At 36.6% G+C, this 15,249-nt stretch overlaps 1 protein-coding gene across 1 annotated transcript; it reads right to left on the reverse strand.

Moving 5' to 3' along the window:
• Positions 1-1,307: 1,307 nt before the first annotated feature.
• On the reverse strand, positions 1,308-6,989 carry LOC137711071 (electron carrier/iron ion-binding protein). The gene is made up of 5 exons (XM_068450272.2): positions 6,514-6,989; positions 4,517-4,578; positions 2,918-3,008; positions 2,308-2,410; positions 1,308-2,231 (listed from the first exon to the last, which is right to left on the reverse strand). Exons 1-5 carry the CDS (start codon positions 6,708-6,710, stop codon positions 1,518-1,520), a joined length of 1,167 nt encoding a protein of 388 aa, XP_068306373.2. The 5' UTR covers positions 6,711-6,989; the 3' UTR covers positions 1,308-1,517.
• Positions 6,990-15,249: the final 8,260 nt, after the last annotated feature.

A 15,249-nucleotide genomic window follows, 5' to 3' on the forward strand; every position in this document is an offset into this window, starting at 1 on the left:
AAAATAGTTATAAACTCGTTATTATCGAAATTCAAACTTAAGACCTCTTATATCGAAATTCGAAATAAAATAGTTGTGTGGCCGAGTGTGGTCTTTGTCGCGAAATTCCACGTGCAAAGGATTGGAAGCCCAAGGTCAAAAGGCAAAGGCCTAAAATTATTGGCTTAGTCCAGGATTAGAGTTTGTCTTACAAGTAAAGGAAAATAGCTCATAACACGAATAGTGACCCTTTCCTTTATTAAATGTTTTAAAATTGCCTCTCTTTTGATTTTCTGGTCGAAAAGCTAAAATGTATTAAACTTAAAACATATTACAAACAGAGACCAACGGCCAAGATAAACAGTGGGAGGCCCAATCCCACACCGACAAAATGCCTAAAACTGAAAACACACAAAAGAGTAACAAACCCTAATCCCCATCAGGGAGAAGAAACCTGCCACTGCGGAAGTATCGCAATAACCACCAGAGTGACAACCATTTAGGGATCAAATCAAAAGAGGATCTGCAAAGAGTCAAGCACAACCAAAATAACCCAAAAACAACCAACCTAGTCATCTAGACTGTACCCCCAACCACCAAACCTGCAAGAAGAGAACCCAGCTGACACAACATGGGGGTGGGGAGGGCCAAGGTAATGTGTAGAACACCCTTAGTACGACGGAGGTCACAAAACACTTGGCCCAAATTCTCCAACATTACTGGTGAAGCATGGGGCAGTCTGGCAGAGATTTACATCCCAAAACGAGTCCAATACTCGAAAAGTTCATTTTTGGTATGGATAAAGGGGAGGTGATGAGAGTTAGAAGATGGAGGTGTCGGGGGATGCAAGGGGAAATGGGGGAAACTGATGTGAGGGAAAAAGGCTGCATAACTGGTATTAGGGTTTGCAAGGGGGGCAAAAAGTTAGGAGGAGAAGAAAAGGGGGCAGTAGAGCAGAACAGGAGAGACAATGAAGGATGTCGGGGAAGCGACAATAAACGTAAACGTCGAGAAAGCATGCTAACGACTCTCAAACCGGCAGAGACGGTTTGGAGCAGTACCGATGCTGGAAGGAAAGAACAATGTTATGAAGCTTGAATTAGGTTTCCCCTTGTATTTGAATTAGGTTTTCTGGATTCTGAAAAAATTTAGCGCACACAACCAACCTTGATTGAGCTCTGTGTGTCTAACTCTATTTCCATCCTCACTGCTTTGCTAATTTTTGTGTCACCGTTGAAACAGAGAAGCTTTTGGCTCGACGAACCTCCTGATTTTAATAATACTAATAATAACAGCTTTGTAGTAAAGATTCAGCAGACAGAAAACGCTAATTAGAAGCAACTGTCATAAAAACATCTTTAGAAATTTGTCAAAATAAAATATAAAATCGAAAAAAGAAAAACATTGTTGATATATGAACCAGAAGAGCAACTCAAGGATGAAATTACACTAAGCTACGACACCTCTCTCAAACCTATGACACTCTAAAATTGACAAACTACAAATTCGACCGCATTCTTACCTCTAAATCTCTTTCATCATAAACCTTCTATCTGCTCAAGGGTAGAGAAGTGAGCATCCACACTTTTCAGAGTTTCTTGATCAATTTCGGTAGTGCTAATCACTTTAGGAAACAAACAATTCCACTCCTTTCGGGGGTCCGGATCATTCTTCGCAGTCTGTTTCTTCGTTATGTCAGCCTCTTCGGATTCTGATCTACTAGTCAATTTGTGTTCACTGAAGAGCTGAGATTTCAACTCCCAGCACGCCTTCAGATCCTCCTCGTTTCGGGCTTTGTTCAGCTTATCAATGAGATCGCCTAAAGCAGAAGCCCTTTCAGCCCACCATGATTCTTCTTTTGGTGGCCCTTTATCCAATCCATTTGGTCCAATTGAATTCTTGCCCCCGTCATCAAACTCGCGTTTCTGAAGCTTCTTTAGTCCCTCATCAACAACTTGCTGTATCCTCTTTCGGAAGTTATTGGTTCTCATTGGATTTGATCTCAACTTCAACTTCAGTCCTGACACCATAGCTTCAGTTTCATCTTCCGTAGCACTAGTAGTAGTATCATGGTTTGATATGGATGATCCATCCCCAATTGACTCCTCCGTAATAGATTTCACAGAAAACACTTCCTCTAAAAGGGCGACGTTCTGCATGTATCGATCGAAAGCTTCATTTTCCACTTCAATGTTTCTTTCCTTGTATTCCTTTAACTTGGAAAATCTCCATTCATTAATAGCCACAGCATCCTGAAATTAATATTTTTAGTTAGAACAGGTCATTCTTACTGTACAAGAACAAATAGATAGTACCAAGGACATGCACCTTTCTGGTCAAAGGCTTCTTTGAACGAAGCGGAATATGCAGATTATTGAATTGAGCAAAATTGTTCGAAAGTTGCCGGAATGATGCAACTCTATGGGAATTCCTGAAATACAGCCAACAATTTAAGAAAATCTACAGCCAGAACGAAAACAGTTCTTGCTTTGAAGACCTTTCCTGAATGAAGTTCCCATGGCAGCCAAGGCAAACAAAAAGAAAATATATATAAAGGATTGAAACATGGGAAGCTTAGAAAGCCAACTGTTAAGGTTAGGGAATAAAACCATCAAAGTTATGACTATAGAACAAGCTAGAAACCAGTGCAAATCTTGAGCCAATTGCCTTCCATAGGAAGATTCGACTCGATTAAAATCAGCAATTTTGACAAATCCATTCTCAAGTTAGGTCATAGTGAATAAGACAATAAACTTGGCTTGCTGCCAACAATTTAAACTTTGAAAAATATGACAAATTACTATACAAATGGTAGAAGAGCAATGGAGTTTTGTAGGAAAACAATTTAACGACAGGAATCTTAGAGACAGTGCAAGTGTAGACAAGAATTACAAGATATAAACAGATGTTAAATGAGCTGCTGATGTTTCGAACTCACCCTGATGGTGATGCCTCGGTTGACTGATGGTCAAATAGAGGAGAGTTTGAAGTTGGTGCCTTGTCTGGAAAAGTTGCATTTGTTTTCAAAACTGCAGAGATAATACATGTATATTAAGGAGAAGCCAGAAACAAACATGCAAGGATGAAAAATCCAAACAGAATTTTTTTTATAAGACCAAAAAAATCTCCTTAAACAAGAGCTTTGGATCACCCACCCTAACCGCTAGGCCTATCCGTAGAAACCAAAACCATAAAATGATGCTCAATGCAGATCTCTTGAAATATTTGAGAAAGAAAAAAACTAGGTTTGAATGCTTGGTTAATAGTTATATCTTAAAAACAATAATGAGAGAAGGACAAAACTGATGACCGATCTTTTTATCAGAAACGAAAAAGAACAATGATCAACAAGCAGTTGATCAGGTTCAAACACCTAAAATACAATTGAAAAGCAAACTCAACTATAAACCAACGAAAACAGTCCCACTTAATCTAAAATGGCAGACCAATCCAAATGGATAGGTGAGAATTCCCAAACCCAAACATGAACCGACCTATCACAAGTAACACATAACCCAAGAAATCATTCAAAGACATGCCAAAATCAAGTCAACATCCTACCCTTATCAAGACACCATTGCTGTCTCCTGTGTCATGTAAGTGAGCACTTGTTTCTGACACGCACAAGTTAATAGGCATGTCACCTGGGTAAGCAACTATGATCAAAATTTTACATAACCATCTTGTCCGCTGATGGCACAGAATGCCACTTCATGCCTCTAAGCATAAATAGTTACGCACTAGCATGCGAAACCTATACCAATATCACATTTAACCAGATGCCCCGCTATCTTTAATTTGTGCTACATGTCAAATATGGATATTCATCCAACACATCCGAATATCTTAGGGCTAGGAATGTAGTGTTTCCGAGACTATTCATGATGCTTCCAGCAGCTCAAAGACATATAGCTTACTCAGTCCCCTGCATAAGTGATGTCATGGGTGGTGGAACATGCACGCATCTGTACAAGAACCTTAAAGGTATCCACCCCTTCTCCATTTAGGAAAAAGGGACGTTTAGTGGAATCAGCACTTTAGGGAAAGAAAAAAAAAATATATATATATATATATATATCTACAGAGGAAACTACCAATTTTCCCTCATTGCCACTCATCAGAGTAGTTGCTCAAAGCCATCAGCCAAAAGCCATGCATAAAGCCAAAAGCCATGACTACATAAGATACCTAGAATTTCTCAGACCCCTCAATAAAGTGCAGTTGTTATCGTCACTCACATGAAATTTATACTCTTTTAAGTGGCAATGTTGGAAACCATACAAACAAAAGCAAGCAATACAAGATTTTGTCCCGAAGCTTGAAATGACAACTGTAGAAGATAAAGCTTTGAAATGCCAATTGTAAAAAAAGCATCACCAAAATGAATTTTCCATTAGTTGACATCTAAACTTCACAAAATACACAAGCACAACCAACCCTCCACAAAAGAAAGAAAACTGAATATAATTATATAGTCTTCAAAATAGCCACATACTTCAAGGATGTTTTGATAAAGCATAGACTTGAACAGACATACCATGAATATGACATGGATTTTGAGCTTTTGAGCAGCAACTCTTGCATGACTCGTATGGACACCTGCACATTCGAATCAGCTCAATAACATGAAACAGAAAGAAAGAATATTATTCTAAATGTAGTAATACAAACATAACATATTTTCAACATAATAGAGACTATATAGCATTTGGTAAAAACATACTAATAACAGAGCACATCTTGTATGAAGAAAAAGAAAATTCCTCCACCTTTGTATAGAATATCAAGAAAGTCAGCGCATTAAGGCTTATCTCTTATTGGGCTGGAAGGGGAAGGATCAATAATTGAAATTAACATGGAAAACTATATTTGGATGTGCCTTAGTGAGATCTGTGAACAAAACCGTCAAACAGTAATTTCACTCTTTCTTGTTTAGATGGTAACAAAAATGGATTATCCTAAGTTCCTAAACTGCACGCTTAGGGTCAAATGGTACTTGAATGGAGTTAAGGAGTGGCTGAAAATGAGAAATTTGAACTGAAAATGAAGAAGAATGTCAACTTTAAAGTCTCATTAACGCCATTCTAGGAGTCTCACCACAAACTTCAAAACTTCGAAGAATGTTAATTAATGAGTAGTTGAGTATATCACATAAAGGCTCGCACATCAATGTAAAATCCTAATACACTAAGGACAAGCTAGACCAATAATTTACCAAGGAAAGAATACTTACTAATGTTACCTAGGTAGTAGGTCTTGTCGATAAATGGAACGAGATTACTTAAGGGGTATACTAGCTTCTTTGGTACAGAGTCAGTTAGGGGTACATGGTATACCTGGTTGCTATATTACATCAACTTTATGTCTTATATTTATAGAGTCCGTTATTGGGTTAAATTGTTAGTTGTTAGGAGGGAAGGGGATCGCAGGGGGTCGAACCCACACTAGAGTGCATAGGCATGATTACTTTCCACCACTGTGGTAAACGCCATCTGCAAGGTTATCTGGCTTTTAATTGGTGATTTAAATATGTTTCTATAATTGCAGAATGTTAATTGGGATGGAATGTCGATTTGTGGGAATCAATTAATGATAGTATAAGAACATGTGGCGGCCTATTCGTATTTTCTGGCAGCCAGAATCACATCCAACTTTTAACTCAATTCCTACTTTGTCGTGGCAGCTGTTTAAACACTTCACCTTCATCTTTTCCTCTTCTCTGCAGCAGTCATCACCCGCCATGGAGAGCAACTTTCTCCTTCAATATTTCCTCCCTCTATTTCTCGAGTTCTCCTAATTTCTTTTTAATTTTCTTCAAAACTCTTAGTTTTAGTCTATATCACATAGGAGATGGAACTAAGTTCGAAATACATCTATAAAAGATCGGGGTAGCCATTTCTCCAATCTGTTTAGGGAATGCATTATGGTTAAAAAAAACCTAAACTTGTCCAAAAATAACTACTGTACTCACTGAATACATTCAAATATTAACAAGTTCCTAATCATTGGTCACGGCATAACTTAATTAATACAAAAGCATACAGCACCGGCTATATCAAATTCCTATATTATAGTTTCGAGCCAAATTCTAAAATTGATTCAGAGGCATTCTATGTTGAATTTTATACCATCTGAACAGCCAGAGGAGTCATTTTGACACCGAACGGGTTCAGCAATGTAAAGCCCCCACTCACTGGAATCACATCATAATTTTACCAGAAAATACCATCAAATCGAGGTAGAGAAACAGAATTGCAACATGTCCACCAGGACCATTAGGCATAGTTAAATCCATGCATTTGACAGCCAATTACTTGCTTTTAAGACCATAAACAACATTAATTTTTAGCGCAAGGAAATCAATTCCCTCAAATTAATTACCAAAACCACAAACAACAAACAAGGCAATTCTTGATTAAAAAACAAAAATCACATAATCCTCTTAGGTCTCCCAAACCTAATTGTCAGAACGCAAATTAATACAACCGGAAAGGCAAATTAAACAAGGAATTCAATTTCCCTCAAATGAATTACCTGGAGCGCGCGACATTGCCGCACTGCTTACACTTAGGCTTGTTAAGGCCGCGAAGGGTCTTGGGCGGCGTGCCGGTACGGTGCACCGGGTGTAAGGGTGCGACTGTAGGCGCGTCGGCGGCGGCGGTGGTGGTTGGGCGAGTGGCGCCGGAGCTGGAGTTGCTTAGTGCAGGCGAGGGCGAAGGAGCAGCTGCCATAAGAGCGCGAAATCGGGTTTTGTATTTTAATTGGTTTTATAAATTTTTTGAACCGAATTGTGTTTTTATGAATTAAAAGAGAAAGGGCGAGACAGATTTCGAAGAGTGATTTGTTGGCATTTTATTTTCTTTTGGGGATTTTTGCTTTAAAAAAAAATATATAAGTTAAAAAAACCAAAAAGGAGAAGAGGGTTTTGCTTTTGGTTTCACGCAGCGGAGCGGAGAGAGAGAAGCGGCGGAATTGTGTTACTGTTTGGTAAGGGGTATCGGCGACGCGGTACTGAAAGGAGTCTTAATGGGCCGGATGTCTTAATGGGCCAGTTGATCCAATTTCTTTTTTTTCTTTCTATTTTTTGGTCGGGCTATTCCTCTTTTTTTCTTTTTCTTTTTTTTCTTTTTTTTCGTTTTCAGTTTTCTGAGGCACTGTTTAGTACCGCGCAGACGCCAAGCGAAAAAAAGAAAAATAAAGGTGACGCACTGACATCTGTGCCAGAAATTTAGGCTTGGAATCATAATCGACATGGTGTCAGCCATAACTGTTAAGCTTTGGCGACAAAAAAAAATAAGTGAAAGTATGTTTTCGGTCGAAATTAACTCTAATCATGTGAATTTAACATAACGAATCTAATCACGTCAATTTAACATGGCTGGAAATCCTCCAAGGCTGAGTCGTTTCCAACAACAAACACGACGTATGTTGCAATTACATTATTGTGGCACAGCAAGGGAATGCAAAATTACAAAGGATAATGTTAAAGAGATTAAATTTGTAAACTAAATAATATGTCACCAATAAGAATAAGCATATTTATCAACATGTAAGTAACAAATCAATCATCAACTCCTATGTCCTTTAATTTTCAAAACTTTATCCACAAATTTAATATCTCTAGCATTAGTCAATTGCAAATGTTGAATTTTGAAGTTTGATTTCAGTGGCAGAAACGAGGACAATATACCTTGACTGGATGGATAACCAAGCATGCATTGACATCTCCAATTTTCCGTCCTCTTATAAAATTAGGAAAACTAATGCAAAGTGTTTAAAAACTTTGAGTTTTAATGATAATGACAAAATAAAGGATAAAGTGAATAGTATCAAAATTGACTTTTTAATGTAAAAATATGATTTTTCGTTAAATTGACAATACTAGAAACTTTTCGTTAAAGTTCTTTATAAAATTCCTTCTTTTTGGGTTGTCGTTTTTTTATAGGCAAAGACGGACTGGCAGCAGGGAGCTTTCACCATCAACCGTGTGAATCGTTTGATTCATATTTGTAAACTGTTGTGTAGCGGATTTCTACCATCTATGGCTTTTGAACATACGCCAATCATGGATGACGTATAAAAGTTCTAGACACAACTTTAGGCCTGAAAAAATAAAACTTTCTATTAATAAATAATTAATAGCGGATTCCCATCTCAACCATGGAGAAAGAGATCGGATCTCTCCCTCAAAATTCACGAGTTAAGTGGTTTGAATCTTTAAAAATTTGATCAAACGGATAAAATTATTATAATTTTTAAAATTTTTTACTAATTTCTCTATTTTTAACCGTTTGATCAAATTTTAAAAATTTAGATCACTTGATTCGTGGGGTTTAGAGAGAGAAATCCGAAGAGGATCTCTTTCCCAACCATGGAGGCTATATATTAGGCCATCTATATAAATAATAATATGTGTAGGTTTCTTAACGTAAATATTGTATTTTTTTTTTTAACCGAAACATTACTTAGGGTAAATCGATTTCATACACATAGCACCGGGCTGTGCTAACCATTGACCAATGTCATCTAGTTTGTATGGCCATCAACATGGTAAGGGATCCTCTTCATATCCCTTCCATCAAATCTACCCAATCAACTTTTAAAGAAACTCCAGTTTATAGTTGTTTGATCAAATTTCAAAAATCTAGACTGATCGATTACGTGAATTTGATAGAAGATATCCGAAGAGAATCTCTTTCCCTTCAACATGCCTCCAGTCTACTCCTCCAAATACACATCCATCTTAGTTTACCTTTCTTAAGCTACGCTGGGTCCCGCTCTGTCCACTGCTGACGCAGCTGCTGACATCGTGGTGTTGACGATACACCCACGAGCTGGCCCACGTAAGCCCATCTACCGACCTACCCTTATCCGGTGACCCGACATCCGACGGTCCTAATTATCGGGACTGGGAAGTTCCCAAATAAATGCTTGGTGTACCAACTAAATCAACAACGTGTTGAATCAAAATTTCATAATTAATAAAAAATTATTCATATGTGGTTGGTTTGATTTCATTGCGTGTTGAATCAAAATTTCGTCAATTAATAAATGATTACCAGCTTCCTTGTTTTATCTTTTGTAATCAAAATAATGCTAGAATATTTGTCACATTTGTTTGATTATATTATTGCAGTCATCCATACTCTGTGATACGATTAATATCATAATATGTCACATTTGTTAAATATAAAACCTCACTGTAAAATTTTGAAAAATAAAGTACAGTGCATGGTTCTGCTCCTAATAACATTAAGGTCTTTTGTAATAAAACTTAATATATAGTAATATGTGGTTAAATTGGAACAATATCAATGTGATTTGTAGTGAGTGCCTGTTCCCATGTCTGAGTTACTGAGTTTAATGTAACATTATGCTTCCACGCTTAATGTCCGATATGGTTGCAAGTGTGGCTCACTGTGTGTATTATGTGGTGGTCCAAGTGAGTAGACCGTGTTGAATAAAAGTCCTACATAAGGGAATTGAGATCCACTCTTAATAACATTGATATATTTTGTCATAAAACTCTACACCTAGTACTCTGTGATTAGGTTGGAACAATATTTGTATGATTAGGAATGCGCACCAATAACATGTCTCTCTGAATATTTGACAATTCTAACAAGTAATGCTAGTGCTAGAAATACAACATTTTTGGACTGCATTTGTGTATAACTTAATGTGGCAAAGCATACATACAATCAACATCTAATGAGATATACTCATTAATTAGCAACACGTATGCATCACTTATAAACTTGACTCAAAACCGAGCGCAATGATGTTTTAAGATTCATACTGCTAATCTCACTTAGTGGTATAAATTTTGCTGTTGTTGTACACATTACTTATCGCATCCTATGATACACTAATATAATTAATAAATGTGGTATTCTCAACCTTTTCCTAAATAAATTTAAAGGATCATATTCTACGGAATCAAGACCCTAAACCCTAAACAAATGCATTTATACATTTTGTAATGGCATCAAATCACCATTGAAATTGAAATTGAATTGTCAATTAGTTGAATAGTGTGATTTGACTTTCCTTTTAAGTTGTCTGTGCTAGCGATGGGCATCAAATCGCCGTTCAAAATTGACATTGTCAATGAGTTCAATGGTGTGCTTTGATTTTTCTTTGAAGTTGTTTGTGCGCTTTCAATCCGCTTTGTATGCTTCTTAAACATGAATCTCAACGATATTGCAAAACCAAGAATTCAAAAGGGCAAAATTAATGCAAACAGAAATCGCACAAACAACTTAAAAAAACTCAGATCTCTAATATCTATCGTAATATGTGTCGAACTCACACAACTTAGAATAATCAAATAATTCCTTAAACCTAAATCATGATTACCACCACAAACTAAAGCCGTAATGCCATGTAAATCATCACATTTGAACAAAGAACAACGTGCAGGACAATGAGTAGATTAAAAAAAAAAATTAATTTCCAACAATCCGATTTTGCGTAATAACGAGTAAGAGTCATGATTTGATATGTGCTAATCTGACCAAAGTCCTTGAAAAAAAAAACAACTAAATAAAATTAAAAAAAAAAGTGATTTTCGAGGGAATGTTTAGGAGACTCTTAAATGTATGATTTTTCATAGACTCTTTATCACCTTACAGTTTAACGTCAAACCCCGTTTCAACATTATAAAATATTATGCCAAAAACATGAGATGTCAAAAAATCTATGGAGAGCCCCATTTTTGAGAGGGTGTAATTAGTATTTCTCTGCTAGAGAATGATTGGAATGAACTAGGGGTGGGTTTGGTTTCATTCAATTTGGTTTTTTTGCCAAAACCAAAACTTTGGTTCGGTTTCGATTTTTTTTTTATTCTATAAAACTTGATTTTTTTTTTTAATATGAAATTCAGAAAAGAGGCTTGCATTGATAGACTACTAATAAAAAAAGCACATGATGTAGGATTTAACGAGGCAAAACCCACCACTGGGAAAATCCTCGGGCTACCAAGCCAGGAAGCACTAAGAAAGAAAGAATACATAAAGACTTACAAGAACTCATCAACTAGACAACCATACTAGTTGGCAGCTTTGTCTTCGCGTTTTGCTACTCGATCTTTCATCAGTCTTCAAGTTGAAGTGGCACAATACTAACACGATCGTCAATCACCTTTTCCTCGAACTTTACAAGACACTAACTCGATCATGCAGAGTGTTTATATGATGAAGTGTTTGTTTGGAAAACAATCAAGTACGAAAATCACACGGCACATTTTCATAATTGACATTCAATAAACAAATGAAACTAGCATGAAAATAATATTTTCTCTTTAAAAAACAATTGCTATAGAAACCACAATATGGCAGCCACTTAAAAGTTAATTTTTTTTTTCTTTTAAAAACGCAAAGCTGCTGCCAATCTATAATCAAAGAAAAACATGCATATGCGGCTTCACTTTTTCCAAGAGTTTAACAACTCTTATAAAAGCTTAATGCACTAACCGACTTAAACCGATAAAAATGCAATCCATGTAATCAGATGACTCCTACCAACATCCAAACAGATAAGTCCCAATGTAAACCGATAAGTCCTAATGCAAACCGATAAGTTCCAATGCAATCAGATTAGTCTCAATGCAATCAGATTAGTCTCAATTCAATCAGATTGTTTCTTTGAAAGTGTGTTTTAATAATTAATATAGAAAGGATAAGTCATTTAAAAGAGACAAAACACACAATGGTCAAGAGTCCTATTCTAACTACAATAACATGAGATAACAAATAAATGTAGTTGAATGCATGCATGCAAACGTACCTGAATAAGTATCTTGTTTACGTAACATCTTTGCATCGAAGTGTGAGAGACATCCTTAGACTTAAACAATTACAATTGAAAATATGTAACAAGTCTAAGCTATTACAGACTCAGGCATTTTGTCAAGAATTGCCAATTTTGCACTAATAATCTCCCCCTTTGACATTTCCTAGACAAAACCCTCAATCACAACATTTCAGAAAAAAAATATTAAAAACTTATGCACTGAAGTCTGTAATCTGCACACATCAAACAAAACCTCTGTGATGTACAAAAGATAGATGTTGCAATAAAAATAGACTTTATTAAGAAATAAAAATAATCATTCAAACATCTTTAATTGTCCAAAATAAAAAAACTAAAAGAAACTATCACAAAACTAAAATACTCTCCTAGCTAAAATCTCTCCTCCTAACTATAGTCTCTCCCCCTTTTTGTCACAGGGAAAGCCAAAGAAGTTATAGTATCAATCATGCTTGGGCAATGAGTCTTCATCAGTAACCCAGTAGAGATCTTCCTCTGGATCTTCTTCAGGATCCACCTCAGGATCATCCTCTGGTGTAGACGATGGCAACGGTGTGTGTTCCAGAATAGGGGAACAGGGAATACGGGTAGGCGACGTAACATAATCGGGACTGAATCCAGATTCATCATCAGAGGATGAAAGAGGGATAAGAGGAACAAGCATGTGTTCGGGGATGCGGTGGATACATTGCTCTAATTTAGAAATTCGATGGCTGATATCATTGGTAGAATTCTTAATAAACTGTTCCAACAGAGAGAATTACATGCGCAGATCAAGAAGATGTTGGACAACCTCGTGGGGAACATCAACAGCAGAAACAGTGGAGGAAGCAGGTGGAGAAGGAAATAATTTACGAGTCACAGAGCGTGTACGGGGAGAGGAGTCGGAAGGAGTAATAATGGGAGGTTTGCCTTTCAGAGTATGAGAACGGGCAGACTTGCGTGAGGAAACCATGATGAACAGATGTTGGAGACAACGTGCAATGAGCAATTGAAAACACATCAATAAATAGGGGAAAAACAAGTAGTGAGTCCAATTTCAAAGCAATAAAAAAACTAAAAAGACAATCAATGAAAAAAAAACAAAAAAAAACACATAACATTATCTAGAATGGGAAAGGATAAAGCAAAGATAAGGAAAATAACGATTTTTTTATTTTTATTTTTATTTTTAAATTTTATTTAATGTCCACAGAAACATAATACAAACGAAAGAAAGGCAAAATAGTCAGGACTATAGAGATGCAATATGATTAAACAAGCCAACTCAAGAGCAACCCCTAAACTCACAAGGAATATTCTCAAATTTCACTCAAGGTGTTTGGGGTGAAGTGTTTACACTCAAAAAGGATCATTATGTGAATACCCTACCATAGGCTTGCAGAGCAATCTCATCTTCACACATCAACAAATTACCCTCAAGAGATGAAAATAGGTTCTTACGAAGGGTGATAGCAGGGTGTAGGTACGGGATTAAGAAAAAAAATAGGGAGGAGATAAGTCCAAGAAGCTATAGAATCCTGTTGAAATCAAACGGAAGAGAGGTGGAGACAGAGAGAACCACTAGAGCAAGAGAGAGTGCTTTGCACATTTAATATATTTATGGTTTTCAAGTACAAGTATACCTTTGGGTGGCTTCAGAGATAAACAATTGCCATGTGTGTTATACACACGAATCTTGATTTTTCCTCTTTTTTTTTTTTTTTTTTTGAGATAGCTTTTCTTGACTTGGAAAGATTCTGTCGGCACAAGTTTTGCTTTGCAATGGGAAACAGTCTTGGACTCTTGCCTAAAAAATTTATTCAACTGGCTTAGATTGTGGGGAGAACCAGGGTATAAGAAGTGAAGCAGGGAACATAAACTGAAGGAGAGGTTCAATAATGCGGAAAAATAATAAAGCACTGGGGTATAAGAAAAAAAAATCGTAATTCTTAATTTCATCTCAAAAGAAGAGTAAAGAGCGATACAAAGCCTCAAGAGATCGCAAAGCAAGTTCTAGAGAGTTAAAAATCACATAAGATAGAGCACACATAAACGATTAAAAGTGTATGAAAAATGCATATACTAACTGGATGCTCAAAAGCTCACAGGGTGCAGAGGTGCAAGTAAGAAGTCAAGTTTAATCAGAAAACATACATATAGTATCAACCACCAAGGCAAAAACATATTATGTGTAGCACGAAGCAGAGAATGCAGTGGACAAAAGTTTTGCAGACTAACAAGAATTGGACTTCTTTTGCGTTAAAGTTTAAAAAAAAATTAATAACTAAGGAAGAAAAAGAAAAAAAATGAAAAGATGAAGTTTAGAGAACACGACATGTTCCTAATGCCTTTCGAAGAGTTTCGAAACGATGAGTGTCGAGAGGCTTAGTAAACAAGTCTACAAGTTGATGTTCAGTGGCAATAAACTCCAATATTAAAACCTTCTCTTCAACCAGAACACGAATAAAATGGTGACGAATGTCAATATGTTTGGTACGAGAATGTTGAACTGGATTCTTGGAAATGTTTATAGCACTAGTGTTGTCACAGAAAATAGAGAAGGTGCCTTGATTAATGCCATAATCACGAATCATTTGCTTCATCCAAAGCAGTTGGGTATAACAGCTACCAGCATCGATGTATTCAGCTTCGGCAGTGGATAAGGAAACGCAATTTTGTTTCTTACTATGCCAAGCGACAAGATTGTTTCCAACATAGAAACATCATCCAGAAGTACTTTTCCGATCATCAGCATTTCCAGCCCAATTGGCGGCTGAAAATCCAGCAATTTCAGAAATGGTTTCAAAAGAATAATGTAAACCAAAATCAACCGTGCCACGTACATACCTGATGATTCTTTTGACAGCTTCCAAATGTGATTCTTTTGGATCAGCTTGATATCGTGCACATGCACCAACACTATAAGAGATATCAGGCCTACTAGCAGTAAGATACAACAAACTTCCAATCATACTCCTATAGAGGGTTTGATCAACACTTTTTCCATTTGGATCCTTGTGAAGTTTTGTGGTTGTTGCCATGGGATTGGAGACTGGTTTTGCTGAATCCAAACCAAACTTCTTAACCAGCTCACTTGCATATTTTGTCTGAAAGACAAGAATACCGTTTTCAACTTGTTTGACCTGTAATCCTAAGAAAAAAATTCAATTCCCCACACATACTCATTTCGAATTCGCTCTGCATAACTTCAGTGAATTCTTTGACAAGTATGTCAGATGTTGAGCCAAATACTATGTCATCCACATACACTTGAGCTATCATCACATCCTTGTTTATTCTTTTAACGAACAAGGTTTTGTCAACAGCTCCTCGTGTATATCCTTTCTTTAACAAATGGGTTGAGAGTTTTTCATACCATGCTCTAGGAGCTTGTTTCAAACCGTACAAAGCTTTCTTCAACCGATACACATGATTAGGATGTTTTGGATCAACAAACCCCTTTGGTTGCTCCACGTA

Source organism: Pyrus communis, chromosome 6 (assembly GCF_041283825.1).
Source record: "Pyrus communis isolate YQ-2024b chromosome 6, ASM4128382v1, whole genome shotgun sequence".
NCBI classification, from domain to species: domain Eukaryota; kingdom Viridiplantae; phylum Streptophyta; class Magnoliopsida; order Rosales; family Rosaceae; genus Pyrus; species Pyrus communis.

Bases quoted from the DNA above. Each gene is read 5' to 3' on its own strand.
- LOC137711071 (XM_068450272.2), bottom strand. From the start codon at position 6,710: ATGGCAGCTGCTCCTTCGCCCTCGCCTGCACTAAGCAACTCCAGCTCC. The intron at 4,579-6,513 runs GTAATTCATTTG...TCGAATGTGCAG, and splicing joins GGCAATGTCGCGCGCTCCAG to GTGTCCATACGAGTCATGCA. The intron at 2,232-2,307 runs GTGCATGTCCTT...TATTAATTTCAG, and splicing joins AGAAGCCTTTGACCAGAAAG to GATGCTGTGGCTATTAATGA.